General features: G+C 34.7%; 1 protein-coding gene across 1 annotated transcript in view; it reads right to left on the bottom strand.

Annotated features, from left to right (window-relative positions):
* LOC134381085 (ankyrin repeat domain-containing protein 20B-like) overlaps positions 1–15973 on the bottom strand; it is a 102833-nt gene that overhangs the window by 47041 nt on the left and 39819 nt on the right. Inside the window, 5 exon segments of the mRNA XM_063101149.1 lie at positions 810–947; positions 1516–1696; positions 4437–4604; positions 11319–11515; positions 15229–15302. Coding sequence (XP_062957219.1) covers positions 810–947; positions 1516–1696; positions 4437–4604; positions 11319–11515; positions 15229–15302 — 758 coding nt within the window.

Here is a 15973-nt window from a genome sequence, read left to right as displayed (position 1 = left end):
ATTTTCCCAGGTCTACCTCTAGTGCTCTACCTCTAGTGCTCTTCCACCAAACCGCAGTTACTTCCACGGTGTAAATAAATAATACAGAAGAGCCCTTAAATTTCAAAACACTAGTGGTAAATAAGGTAACATATATAGAGCTCTTCTTAAAAAATCAGAAGATTATTTGCCAATGCAATAATTTTTGTTCTCTTCATAATGTTTGAAATTATAATAAATGTGAAATAGGGGAAAATACATTGAACTACCTTAATAGGAATAAAATTATCAAATATCACTAAGTACATGTTATGGCGTATCATTGTTTTCAAAAGCCCTATGAGCTGAAATTGGTGCCACTTGGAGCAAACTGTTCCTCTTCTCAAAAGTGAGGAGAATGACATCCAAAATATGGTCTCTGCACTGACTGTACCTTTCCTCCTTCCCTACGGGTGGAAGGAATAAACTAACCTCTCCATTAATATACCCAGGAGGTGAAATGGCTGCCCCAAATGAGAACATCTCTCACTAGTAGCAAGGGTTTTTAGGTATGAAAGGATAATTTCTGTGGAAACTATTAAAAGCCTCTCCTTTGAATGAGGCCACTGTGAATGTCACTACTTGACTGTGACAGACAAAAGGAGTTGAATTAAGAACATTACTCTTTCCAAGGAGCCAAAAATGCCACCCCCACCCCCAGAATATCTATCTATATGCATATATGATTTAAAAATCCTCTCTACCTTCCATGATGCATGTAACTGGTTTTTAAAATACATACACATACAAATACATACACGTGCATATTTGAAAACTATTGAAGAAAATACCTTATCGTTCATTTTCTTTTGAGCCGTTTCTAGCTCCTTTTGTTTACACGGGTGCATGGTCAGAATCCCATCTTGTAAGACGCTGGCATTCTGTTCTTGAGAAAGTTGCCTCTGGATGTCATTTTGCTCTTCTACAAGCTAAAGGTATGCTTCATTACGTTTTTGGTCTCATACCATGGGGGAAAAAATTCTAAAAGCTTAATTAAGAGCAGAACATTTTTTATAAACTGTTGAAAGGAAATAGCCTATTAAAGCACAAGGACCTTTATCTCACATGGATTACTCAAATTTTAATGGCATATATGACAGCTAAATTTGTCAGACTAAAAACAGTTCTCGAAAAAAAAGCAGACACAGTATTGTGAAGTGAAGGTTCTTTTGCAAAACATTTAACTACTTTCATTGTACTTTCAAAGGTATTTTGCCTGTACTTTAACATAAAAATGCCTAAATTAGCATTTACATTAGTGGTTGAACTCAACTCACTTTTCATTACTTCATTCAGAAAACATATACTGAGCATCTATTAGATACCAAGATTTATAATAATAAATATTTTACAATTAATAATTTATAATACAGTTCATTTTAGGATAATATTTTTGGTTTATTTTAAATCTAAATAATATATATTAAAATAAGTATTATAAGTAATACTGAGGAAATAAAATAAAAAATTAAAAATGTTTATCAAATGTTAATTGACCTGATTCCAGTTGTCTCTGACAGCCCTCAGTTCTGCATCTTGGGTCCTCAGAGTCACTTCAAGTCGTCTCACTGCAGCATCTTCACTGCACTGCTCCTCTGTTCTTCGTAGCAGCTCTCTAAGACTGTCACACACCATGTCAGCATCTCTTCTGTTTTCCTTGTCTTGTTTTAAGGCAAATCTGCAGTTAAATATACTTATTTTAAGATTTGTCTTAAAATGAGTTAATTTTGTGATCTGGCTGTTCATATGTTGGTTTCTTATCCTTATAAAATATCTATGTTTTTGACTATTTTTCATTTCTACTTCTTATATATATATAATGTCTCACTTTAATATCTTCCAAAGGTCATATATACTTAAAAGGGAGCAATGAAAGAACATGCTATAAATTGGTATGTTTCTGTTATTAGTAACTCTGGGAAATATTATGAAAAATTGTTTTTGAAATCATTCAGTGAAGTTACAAGTTGAAAATTAACTTTTTCTCACATATAATTAGTCATAATTACTCCTCAGAACAGATAATTGAGAGTTAACTAATTAAAAAGAAGTTTTAAACAAATTTATAAATTCATTAGAAATAAAATTTCATCTACTTGAAATATTATAGGTATTCTTAAAATCATTTGCAGTGTAAGATAGAACCTCAGATGTCTTTCCCACAACATATATGTACAGATTACTTTATTCCAAGACTAGGCTAATGAGTCTATCACACTTTTTAAATTTCTTTTTTTGTAACACTTTCAACCTATCATGTTGATTATTATGTATTTCACAAACAATTTTAAAATCCTTTTTGAAACAGGCCAGAATCTAATATTGAATTGAACAACGGAGAGCACTATGTGCTTTCAACATAGAACCCTGAATTAATTTTATCACTGTAGGAGAGAGAAATGGTAAATAAAATAATCAGTAATCACTTTCCACTTTATTCCATGTGTGTTAAGAATAAAAGTATATGAATTTTCTAAGACGTTATCTGGCTTCAGAAAAACGGCCATTTAATACCATGTTGGTGGAAATGTAAATTAACATAAACTTTCTTGAGCATAATTAAGAATATTGATCAAAGACTTTAAAAATTTTTTCCTGTACCTTAATGAAACAAATCTGTACTAAAAAATTTAGGCAAACTAAATATGTGTAAACTGATTTATATCTGAGATGTTCCTTCAAGCATTAACTATAATATTTTTAAAAATCCAAAATTCAATTTTTAAAATGAGATTTGCATAAGATGGACTTCCATATGACCATTACAATTATAATTTGAAAGAATATGCATTAAACTATAAGAAGTATTCACAGTTAAGAACTTGTTATATTATTTCTGAGAATTTCACATGCCACCAGACTAAAGATTTTCTCCTCATAAATCCCTGAAGGTAAAACAGCAATTACAAAACATCTCCTATATATCTTAGTATCAAGCAAATAGTTCAATTCTTTAAAAATAGGATGCCATACCTCAAATGGCATTTATAAAGTTAACAAGCAATGTAAAATACAATTATTTTCTACAAAGAGGATTAAACTAAAAATAGAAAGAGTAACATTAAAGGACAAAGAAAATAAACTACTAATAATATCATAAAAAAAGTTAAATTTAGATCCAGCTTTCTGAGAGTCAAAGCAAAAGGAAAAACATAATGTTACTTGCATTATTTGATAGAAATAATATGCCAGGTTTTCAGGTTTTTTTTTTTTTTTTTTTTTTTTTTGGTTGTCATTTTCAATAAAAACAAGCTTTTACTGGCACTAAAACTTATTTGGAAACATTATTTAAGTAATTTATCTATTTAACTCTTCATTTATGAATGCAGCAAAAACTTGTTGGGCACACAATGCATGTCAATGACACTGCTGGTACAGAGAACATGAGTTTATACTTCAGAAGTTTATAATCCAGAAGTAATAATCTGTGATTATCAATAGCTTATCTTTCTATTGTATATAAATAAAATCCTCCCATTTTCCCCACAATCTAAATAATAACTAAGTTAATACACCTGATATTTTAGAGTACCTCATAAAATCACAGCTATTCATGATCCTGTCAAAGGCTCTGTAATAATACAGAGTCATCAAGAAATAATTAAATTCTATTCAGTATGGACTGTTTATATCTTTATTACTTCATAATTTAAAAATCTATGTATGATAGTTTAACTTGTATGTGAGCATGTGCATTTTCAATTACATTAGAATATTCCATAAAACTATATATGACTAGGGCCGGCCCCTTGGTGCACTCGGGAGAGTGCGGCGCTTGGGAGCGCAGCGGCACTCCTGCCGCGGGTTTGGATCCTATATATAGGGATGGCCGGTGCGCTCACTGGCTGAGCATGGTGCGGGCGACACCAAGCCAAGGGTTGTGATCCCCTTACCGGTCAAAAAAAAAGACAAAAACAAAAACAAAAAAAACCTATATATGACTAGAAGATCTAAGGACAATTATTTTACTATAAATATTTAAAAGAAAATATATGAAGCCTTCTAATACTTGGAAATGCAAACAAAATTAAATTTAATAAACATGGCTTTCTGTACTAGATCATTTCTAATGACATACAAACATACTCTTCCCTTTTAAAATTAAGAGAAGAAAGAAAACTCCCTTGATTCCCACATTATTCTTTAGTTATCACCCATTCTCTATTGCCTTTCACAGTAAACATTCGCTACTGAGCTGTCTACACTTAACCAATAGTCAGGTATCCATGGTGATCATTTATTAAAACTGCTCCTTCCTATAGTCTCTTATCCTCACCTTAATAACATTTCATCAGCAGTGATAGAATTGAGTATTCTCTTGCTTTGGCCTGCAGATTACAATACCCTGGTTTATTTCCAGAAAAAGTAATCACTGTTAACATTCCTTCACAGAAAAATAAGTAATGTATAGACCTTACCTTCCTTCATCCTGATCTATTTTACCTAAGTGGCTGTTACCCTTCACTTGGAATGGACCACCAGTTAGCAAATCAGCCTTCTCCAACATTGGTGCAATCACAGAGTCTTCTGAGGTCCATTTTTCATTTTCATTTTTCTTCAATTCCATCATACTCAAGGCAGGACTGCTACTTTAAAAAATCCATTAAAAAGTCAATGTTTTCTAATAATTCTACTGACCAAGAATAAAAAACATTTTTTCTGGTAAAATTCCAAATCTTTGCCATCTTAATTCATTTATTAATTCAAAAACAGTCACGAAGTGCCAGCTACCTATGAGGAAATGAATAGTCCCTGCTTCAAAAAACAGGCAAATGTATAATTGTGATACAATGTGATATATGAGTTGATATATGTAAAGTTATGTGAGGGTAAGGGTGGCTTTACAAAAGACGTAAAATATAAAAGAGGCATTTACCTCAAAAAAAAGCAGGAGAAAATCATTCTACTTATAGAATAGAATGTGACCACAGAGATTAGGCGCGTGGACTCCAGGCATTTCCTAGGAACTTGAGAGGGAAAGTGTAAAACACATGGAAGTAAGTATTGAGAGATGAATGTTCCACTAAACTTGAGTGCCGCAGTGACAGACAGGAGCTCACTGCCTTCAAGGACTGACTCTAAGACATAGGAGTAATGTTGAGATTTGTGCTATCTTTTTGGTTTTGTTTTTCAATATAATCATGCTTAATTTAAATGACATTTTAAAAATAGCATGAGGCAAATATCACGTGAAAGAAGAAATCAGGGAAGAATCTTGGGGGGAAAACTTTACTTTCGAAATACCCATCTCTCATTATATATAGTTCAAAAATAGCACTATTCTGATTAGTTATGAGTTTGTTTGAAAATAAAACGATTTGGTAACTTTTGTACAAGTTTAGTCTAATATCTAATCCTAATATAAAAAGCTGGATTTGCCAATAGAAAATTGTAATAACTTTTTTATGGAGTAAACATATACATAAAATATCACTATCATATACCTACAAAAATTTACAAACAGACTGAAATTTCCCAGTGGAGAATATTATGTTAGGATTTGAGCATAGACCCCCAAAAGTACCAAAAACAAAAACAAAACCAGCAATTATTTACTAAAACAAAGTTATGTATATAACTCTTCTAGTTAAGACCAAGTGCCTAAAAATTAGGGGGAGATCTTCCTGCAAGCAATCAGTGAAAAATTAATTCCTCTTGATCCAAACTTCAAAAGTGCATCTACAAGTCTAGAATGTAAAATATTTTTCATTTTGAATACTGTGGTATATACACACCATGGTGAGGCAACTTTTAAACAAACAAAAAACACTGATTAAAGTTGCCACAGACTTAAGAAAGAAGTGCCCTGTAGCCATGGTAACAAATAGCCAACCAGATCTAGTTTTAAATCTATCCAATCAATCAAAGACCACTGGCCTCACTCATCAACCATTCAAAGTCAGCCTCACCTTTCTGTGAGACGGCCAATCAGAGACAAACTCACTATAAGAGACATAGCTCCCAGTGCCAATCAATCAAGCAACAGTGTCACTCATTCCAATAACCATGTTGTTAACAGCTGATGTCAACCCACTTATGCCTCTGTAACTGCCAATACTTTTACCCCTCTCTTCCCAAAACCCCATACAAGATCAGTAGGCTGCTCTGTCAGAAAAGCCTGTGCCTGATCAGCATAGCTGTCTCTTACTATAAAAAGCAATAAATTCCAATTCTGTCTTTTTCTTTCAGGTATTGAAGGTTCATAATACATTGGCAAGAATGTTTTAAGTTCACTAATTTACCACACTTATTTTTTATTTTTCTTAATAAAAATAAATGAAGTTGGCAATTCCTTTGATCCATTTTATCACAACTAAAACTATCAAAAATACCAGTAAAAGAATAAATAGTGAGTAACCCTAATATTGTGTTTTTCACTTGAAATGAAAAAACATTAATATAGAGAATATAACTTATGAGAAAGAACCAAAAGAATCTAAAAAATGCGAAGGGCTGGCCCTAGGTCTGGGCACAAACTTTATGAACATGAGCCTGAAAGCACAAGCAACAAAAGAAAAAATAAGCAAATGGGACTATATCAAACTAAAAAGCCATAATATACTTGTATATCCATAATACATAAGCAACTCAAGCAATTACACAGTAAAAAAATAAATAACCCAGTTTAAAAAATGGGCAAAGGAGCTGAATAGACATTTTTCAAAGGCATACCAATGGCCAACAGGTACATGAAAAATGCTCCACATCACTAGTCATCAGGGAAATGCAAATTAAAACCACATTGAGATATCTGCTCACCCCAGTTAGTCTGGCTATAATCAAAAAGACGGTGAATAACAAATGCTGGTGAGGGTGCAGAGAGAAGGGAATGCTCCTGCACTGGTGGTGGGACAGTGAATTTGTACAACCACTATGGAAAACAGTATGGAGTTTCAAACAAGTCTCAAACAAGTACAGACAGATCTTCCATATGATCCAGCAATCCTACTTCTGGGTATATACCCAGAGGAATGGAAATCTTTATGATGAAGGGATACCTCCACTCTTATGTTCACTGCAGCTCTGTTAACAATAGCCAAGATATGGAACCAACCTAAATGTCCATCGATGGACGACTGGATAAGGAAACTGTGGTATATATACACCATGGAATACTACTCTACCATAAGGAAGAATGAAATCCTCTCATTTGCAACAACATGGATGATCTAGGAGAAATTTATGTTGAGTGAAATAAGCAAAGCACAGAGGGATAAATATCGCATGTCCTCACTCATAAGTGGGAGCTAAGAGAGAAAGAAGGAAGGAAAGAAAGAGCACAGTTGTGGAATATACTATAAAGCATATGTACTTCACAGGGCCTGGTTTTCCAAAGCCTTGCAGTTTCAAATATTGACCTCGTGGAGGACTGGAAATTTTCCTCAGGCTATAAAGCCTCTGGTGTAAGATAAAATTTGTAACACAGCAAGGTTGCTGGCTCAAGGACTGACTAGTTACTGATTGTTAGACAGTAAAGACACTGAGAAATTGCTGTAAGATCACTTAATTGTCTACTGGAATGTCATCTGACTTGTTTCACTGAAAGTTACCAGCCTATATTGTTAAACTATAACCCCACCTATGTTCTCTTCCTGTAACTTCCTGGTCTGGAAAATAAATGCAGGAAGAGAACCCCAATTCAGGGTTAATTTCCCAAGGAAGAGTTGCCTCTGGCTGAAGGGTCCCGGGAAGATTAACCACTTGGGGTCTCTCACTGCTAAGAAGAGATGGGCTTTGAGTAATCCTTTGCATCTCTGTCACCCAGGGGGAGAGGGGTGACAAATCCATGGGGGGCGAAGCAACACAAAGCAACACACAGTGGTATGTTGGACTTGCAGAGGGAGAGAGCATACCTAGGGATACAAACTGGAGTGGGGGAAAGGGGGAGCAGGAGCGAAATTGGGGATAATTGGGTGGGTATAATCGGAATTTGTGGCAATGGGCATGCTGCCAATATGGATCTGGCCTTCACATCTAGGGCACGAGGGGTGACAATCAGCTTTGTATCTCATGAATATTTATAACCAATTAAAAAATAAAATAAAAATAAATAAATAAATAATGAACAAATAATTAAAAATGCATATACTTGCCAGGTACAGAATGATCAGAATTGGACACACATCCAACTTTTTTATAAGATCAAGTCTAATGTTCAAAACAACACACCGGGGTAAACTCCATTCACTCGTTTAATAAACACTTATTGAGTAGCTGTTGCTTCTATCCTCGGCCTTTCTCTAGGCACTGAGGATACAGTGGTACACAACGGAAAACCCTACTCCTGAGTGAAGTGAGTGCAAAATGACAATGAACATGATAGAGAGGTAATATACACAGTATGTGACAGGAGAAAGACAGAAGCAGCGAAAGAACATTGTATGCCTTGTAGGTGGTGGAAATCCTAGAGAGGCCAGAAAAGGCCTTGCTGAGAAAGTGGCTTTTAAGTAAAGAACTGAAGGAATGGAAAGGGCAGCCAGGAGGAGCTCTGACGGACAAGCATTCCAGGCAGGGGGAACTGCCACGTACCGATGTACGCCTGGGGTGTTCAGGGAAAAGTGGGAAGGTCAGTGTGGCTGGAGCACAGTGAAAGGGATGGAAAAAGAGAAGCATCAGCCAGAGGGACAGCAGGGGTCAGATCGTGAACTGCGTTGTAGGTATTCTGAGTGAAATGGGAGGCAATAGGAAGGGTTTGAGCAGAGAAATGACAGCATTTGACTTATGTTTTAAAAGGTCTGCTATGTAAAGAATTGATGGAAAGAAGTTTAAAAAAGAAACAGGAAGACCAGTCAGCAGTCTGTTACACTCATCTAGACAGCAGAGGACAGTGGCTTGCACATGGAAGGTGTGACTGCCTTCTGGATGTATTTTCAAGGTAGACCTGACAAGACTTGCTGACAGATTAGATGTGAGGTATGGGAAGGAGGGACGAGTCAAGGATGACATCAGTGTTTTTGCAGAGAAACTGGAAGAGTGGCCATTAGCTCAAGTAGGAAAGACACACGAGGGGCACGTATGAAGAAGTATGTCAGCAGCTCAGTTTTGGACCTGTTACATTTATGATACCCAATTGCTAACCAAAGAGAGATGTCAAGTAGGCAGTTTGATATATAGGTCTGGAACTAAGAAGAAAGATCTTGGCTGGAATTATAAATTCAGAAATCAATAGCATATTCAAAGTAGTAAAAGCAATGAGAAAGAATAAAGGCTGGGTCCTGGGAAGCGTCCATGTATAAAAGGTGGCAAATGAAGAGACACAAGCAAGCAGACTAGGATGGATGGACTGGAAAGGTAGGCAGAAACCAGGTGAGTGAGTGATATCCTCAAATCCAAGTGAAGAAAGTGTTTTGGAGGAGAGAGTTTTCCGTTGGGTCAAATATTGCTGACAGGTGAAGCACAAAATGAGATCTAAGAAATTATGTCTAGATTTACTGAAGTGAAAATCACTGGTAACCTTGAGAAAAACAATTTTGGAAGAGTGGTGTGAGTGAAAATTACTGGAGTGAGTTCAAGAGTGAATGGAAAGGATACGTGAGTCAGTGAGTAGAGACATTTCTTTCAAGGACATCGTAGCTATGTGACGTGATCATACGTGATATAATTTTCTCTTTGTTTAGCTGTATTTTCAATTCTTACGTAATGATTATGTAATGTTTGTAACACTTTGAAGTTTTGTTTTTGTTTTCTGATTGCATGCGTCACTAAAAAAAAAAAAAAAAAAAAAGGCCAGCCAAGGTATTAAACAATCATGTCATAAAATTATAGACATAAAAGACCCCTTGAAAATTTCCTAGTTGTATATTATACAAGGTGATTATCATTTGGCTCATGCTTATAAAGAAAGACCACAGAAAGAATTAAAGTTTCAAGGGCAGTATTTCTTGCTCAATAAAAATAATCTAACTCTAGGATATTTTATACTAGTCAAATACATAAATAGCAATATTAAAATACTGAATTCTACAACAGGACTAAGAGGGGAGAAATCCAGAAAATAAATATTTTGTAAGTTGAATTTTTGTAAATTGTATAATATGAAGTCACTTGTTGAAAAATATAGTGTGGTCCATAGTGAAATGTATTATCTTTAAAAAGGAAGGACACTAGCATGTATGCAGGATACCTTTAAAAAAGAAGATTTACTACATTAGCAGCACCTTGGGGTCAGCAAATTTGTGCCTGTAGAGCAAAGTCAGCCCACTACCTGTTATTGTAAATAAAGTTTTATTGGAACACACCTATGCCTATTTACTTAGTCTCTATGAAAGATTATGGACTATAAGAATGAGACTTTAAGGTCCACAAAGCTTAAAATATTTACTATCTACCTCTTGACAGAAAAAGTTTGTCAACCCCTGGTTTAGTAGATCAAATATCTTTTGATGTGTTTTAACAGGTTTTACCCAATATACTGAAATGTTTATACGGAGTATGGATCCCATGTGCAATCCCTTGGCAACATTCAGATAATTTTGAGCGTCCAATACTTGAACACTCACACATTGGGAACAAAAACCAAAAACCCAATAACTAACAATTTTGTGGGTAGAGGGCCAGTGAAGAATGTAGCTTCCTTTTACAACTCAGCAGATACTACAAGTACACTAACAAAATTTGCTTAAGATGCATCATCAAACCAAACGCCTTAAATATACTTTAATTGTGGAATAATTAATACACTATAGATCTAACCTCATTTTTTTTTTAATGGTTGCACTCTGCATTACTTTATGGGTATGACAATTTATTTCCTCATTAATAGGTATTTGGAGTATCTCCAATTTTTTGATACAACAATGGTATAATAAATAGCCATAACACACATATATTATATACCCTATACATATATATTTCATATATAGAGACCTATTGCATGTTATGTATAGTAATAAATGTCCAGAATGCGTGTGCGTATGTGTTTACACAAGTTGTGTTTTCCTGTAGGATCTAGGCTCATAAGTGAAGCTGCTTGGATACAGGGATGATGTATTTGAATTTTTGATACATGCTTCTAAATTACCCTTCAAAAAGGATTTACCAATTTCATTTACCAACACTGTATGAAAATGTCTTTTTCCTCACATTTGCTGGTTGTTGCTTTTTAATAAAATATGTATCACTGTGAATAGGAAGAAAAGGTAACTCACTGCTTCTTAATTTGCATTTTTCTCAATACCAGGCAAGGCTGAAATATCCCAAGTAAAGGTATAAAATTTGTTAACGATGAATATTAGCTCAAATTAGAATTAGTTTTATAAAACAATAATAATTATATACCCTTAAAATTGCCATAGGCTTACCTATCATACTCTTCATTCTCCTCAACAGGAAATTGCCAGTTATCATTTCTCCCAGTCTTTCTTTGTTGAATTAATCCATCATCATCAGCAGCAGCAGCAGCAGCAGCAGCAGCAGCAGCAGCAGCAGCACCATCATAGAGGTTTTCTGATATTTCCATTTCATTACTTTTGTGCTGCTTCTTTTCTTCATCATCAACCTTTAATGAAAGTTACTTACTAAAGATAATTGCTATTACTTCATTCAATAAAAAGAACTTTTTGGTTTAATTAATTTTATCACTTGATTCAGTTTAATTGTCATGATTTTAGTCAATAAAATATTTTTGTGCTTACTTCAATTTTATCCTTACAAGTCATTGAAATGTTCATAAATTCTGCCTCATTTCTGTTTGAATGAAATAAACAGGATTTCCTGAAATTTCAGAAAAGGCCCTTCTTAATTTTCTGCTTTTATTCCCATTCATTCTTTGCTATCTAAAGTTTTCACCCCCGTTTGACTGTCAGGAAAAGAGAATTAAGAAGACAAAGACATGAAATATGTCCTATTCTTTCTTTACCACCTGGATTTCACATCAAACAGCTAATTGTAGAGAAGACTTGAATACATGAAATCACAATAAACAGATTAGTTTGGCTGAGTACACTTACCGCAACTTATAAGGTTAGATACATTTACGTATCTATTCTCAGTCATTGCTTCCTTCCCACTGTATTCCCATTTTATTGTTTAAATAAATGCATTTTATCTTTAAGCCAATAGAAACAAACAAACAAACAAACAGAAAACACCAAGAACATATTACTTTTTTTAGCAATCTTTTTTATGCTTATCCTGGTTCAGACAGTCATGTGATATACGGCCAAATTAGCTTCCCCTTTCACATGCCACTTCAGGTTAATTAAGTAACAAAGAATATGACAATGTTTTTTTGAACTCCTAATGTTAAGAGAGCAGAAATAACCTATTTCTAGACTTATTTAGATAACCCCACTATATACATGAGTTTTTCATTAAGTACAAAATCAGAATGGATCAGATACTTGATAAAGAGAAAAAACAAAGAGTAACAGCAAGTCACCCTTTACCTCTTTTTGAACTTGAACTTTATCTTTCTCCAAAGCCAGGAACTCTATTTGTAACATGCCTGTCTCATTCTTAAACCTTTGAATATCTTCCAATTCTTCATTTAGATACAATTTTGATATTGTGCCACTACGTGGTGGAGAAGAATTCACATTTTGCAATTCAGGTTCCATGCTTTTATAGTTATTAGCACTGCAATGATCATTTAATGGCTTCTGGAACAAGTCCTTTGTCAGTTTTGCTTTCTTGTAAGGCTCTGTAACAGCAGAAGTCCTCTGTCTTTTTATTTGAAACATATGCTTCATTTCATTGGAGTGGGTAAGCCACACATCCGAAAGGCTTTTTGGATCACTAGACTGGGGCATATGTCCAATGTCTAATTCCCCATCAGTGGTATTTTGGATCATGTTTTTTGTCATTTGCATATCAAACTCTTGGTCTTCTTTCACTTCAACTGTAACTACTTCTTGGTTCCTTCCTTTTTTATTTTCTGTATCATTATACAAATTCTCGTTTGTGTTAAAAACAAACTCAGTGTCTGGTTTGTTATTTTCACGGTCTAATTTATTTTCATTTAAATAAAGCTTAGAAGATGACTGGCAAGCATATTCTGGGGACCCAGAGTGTGAATGAGATGGAAAGATATTTTTAAGACTGGGGTCTTCTTTTTGTTCAGGAAATGCCTGGAATACTCCAGAGAATCCAAATGCACCTTTCCCTTCACAATCAAGCATATTATTTGTCAAATTAGAGGGGATTTTCTTTAAATCTGCTCCTCCTTTAGAGTTAACATGTAGTGGCTCTTCCTCAGAACAAGCAGTAATTCTGTATTTTTCACAAATTTCACCAAATCTCTGCTTTAACTCACTGGTGATGACTTCTGAGTTATTCTTCCACTCTAATTTTTCTTGTTGTATCCACTCCTCCTCATACTTCTTCATGAAAGGATGTCCTGAATATACAGATATGTCCTCTCTATTACAATCCTTATTCATTTCTGGTTCTTGAGACATTTTTTGCACTTGCAAAAGTGGGAGATTAATTTGCTTGGTTTGATTCTCAGATGTCTTTTCTGTGGGAGTGCCTGTTTTTAAAGTAACTTTATCCTTAAATAATCAAATATGGACAAAGAAAAATTAGAAAATAGTTAAAATTTAATGGTTAAACTTCTTAATCAATGTTTAGCTACTCACAAATCATCGCATGTGATGGAGTTTGGATGTATTGTCCTCCCAGAACTCATATGGAAATTTGATCCCCAATGTGGCCGTGTTGGAAACTGATTGAGTCATGGGGGCGGATCCCTCTTGAATGGATTAATGCTCTCCCTAGGCAGGGAGATTAATGAGTGAGTTCTCACTCCATTAGTTCCCATGAAAGCTGATTGTTTAAAAAGACCCTGGCACCTTCTCTCTCTCTCTCTCACTTCCTCTTGCCATGAGATTTGCTTGTATCCACCAGCTGCCTGCCTCTTTCTGTCATGAGTAGAAGCAGCCTGAGGCCCACACCAGATGCAGCTGTCCCAGAATCATAAGCCAAATAAACCTCTGCTCTTTATAAATTACCCAGTCCCAGGTATTCTGTTACAGCAACACAAAACAGACTAAACATGTAACTAAGAAGTGAAACATAATTTGCCTTAGCCTAAAATAGGAGAAAAACACGAATCAGCAAACAACTTTGTCACTGTTTCTTTGGACTAACCTTAATTCATTATGTGGTAAATCCACCAAAAATGAATTAGTAGATGATCGTTAATATTACAGAGGTTCCTCCCTTTAAAAGATCTTATATCACCATACCATAAACATTGAGCCCATACAGTGGGAGTTAAGTAATCTCTCTAAAGATAAGTTACTGGGAAGTAGAGAAACTTTATTAGGGGCCAAAATCCACACTAATCAGAAAGAAAAATAAATTCTGAAATTTTAATTCAAATTACATACCATGATAGTGTTATACATCTATATAGACTGTCTACTAAAGTCCCATTCTAATATAGTCTAATGTCCACTAACAACAGTGGATAAATATTTTAGAAATATTTAGTGATTTCCTCCATTGAAATGAAATAGGTTAGAAAGTTACTGTTTATAACCTAACACCTTTCCATTCTGGAAGGTATGACTGATTCTCTTAACAAGCAGTGGGGTTGATTTTATGGCCCCATACTCTCCCTGCATGTAGATGCTGAAGTCAATTAGAAACCACAAGGCAAAATAAATCTTTAATCTTGGCTTTAGTGACCAGCAATAAAAAGCTACATATTTTGAACCATGGGGGTGACTGCTCCTCAAACATGAGTCCAACTCAGTGCCCATAACATTTATACTGTTCATAATTTCACCTGCTTAATGATATAAAGCAGTATTTGATGTTACCTTCCTTATCATGTCAGGAACTTACAAAAATGGAAGACCAAACAATATTCCGAAAAAGTTTTGCCTCAACTCCATGGGTAAAATTTAGCTATAAGTTACTACAGATTCTAAAAATATTTAAAGATTTATAACTAGTTAAAATGTTTTTTTAAGGGCCGAGCCCGTGGCGCACTCGGGAGAGTGCAGCACTGGGAGCGTGGCGACGCTCCCGCCGCGGGTTTGGATCCTATATAGAAATGGCCGGTGCACTCACTGGCTGAGTGCCGGTCACGAAAACGACAAAAAAAAAAAAAAAAAAAAAAATGTTTTTTAAATTAAATATTAAATAATTAGTTATGGTCTACTGATTCTAAAAGGCTAGTCCAAAGGTAATTTCATTTGGATATGCTACATTATTAAAGCAAACAAAATTCAGCCAGAAATTTAAATTTCCATTTTTACTTACCTGTGGCTGCTTATTTTCATTTCCATCAAGTTTTTCTTGCTCTTCCTCTGCTGTCATTTTAAAGTCTTGTTCTGCTGACAAACCTATATATTTAGTTAAGAAGAAGTACTTACAACAGTTAAATATATCTTTCTAAAAGCAGAAAACAACATTGATTAGTATTTTATAAATTGAGAGTTGAAATGAAGCTTAATCTTTAGCTGAATATTTACTTCTTTAAAAAATGCTTCTAATCATCCAAAACATCAACCACTTGGGGAGACACTAGCTGTCACCAGGCGGAAGGCATATAAACATCTCAAAGATTCATTCACAAATTCATCCACCCAACGTAAGTGATCAAATCCATCAGAAACAAAACAAAATGTAAAAATACAACAGAAACTTATGAAGTAACTCTGTACACCACTCTCTACCTCATAAATGTAACTTTTTTTGTCAATTATTAGTGTTTTTAAAAATTACTGTTACTTTTTACACAAAAGTGTACATTCTGTTCTTTTTATCTAAAATGTTTTCCTCTTTGTTCTAACATATTTATTTTCATCTTCTGAGACTCAGCCCCTTACGAGGAGTCTTTTTTGAGTACAGTTAGCTTTTTCCATATGAGCAGGTGTCTCTCTCCTTAGGGCTACCTTAGTACTTTATCCATTTTTCTACTGGATCATGACCACCTGAACTGTAAACTATTCCGTTAAATCTATCCCCTTGCTCCTAGACTGTAGGAGACAACATTTTAAATCAT

Source organism: Cynocephalus volans, chromosome 6 (assembly GCF_027409185.1).
Source record: "Cynocephalus volans isolate mCynVol1 chromosome 6, mCynVol1.pri, whole genome shotgun sequence".
Taxonomy (NCBI): domain Eukaryota; kingdom Metazoa; phylum Chordata; class Mammalia; order Dermoptera; family Cynocephalidae; genus Cynocephalus; species Cynocephalus volans.
The sequence above is the reverse complement of the archived record's forward strand: the minus strand, read 5'-3'. Positions and strand labels throughout refer to the sequence as shown.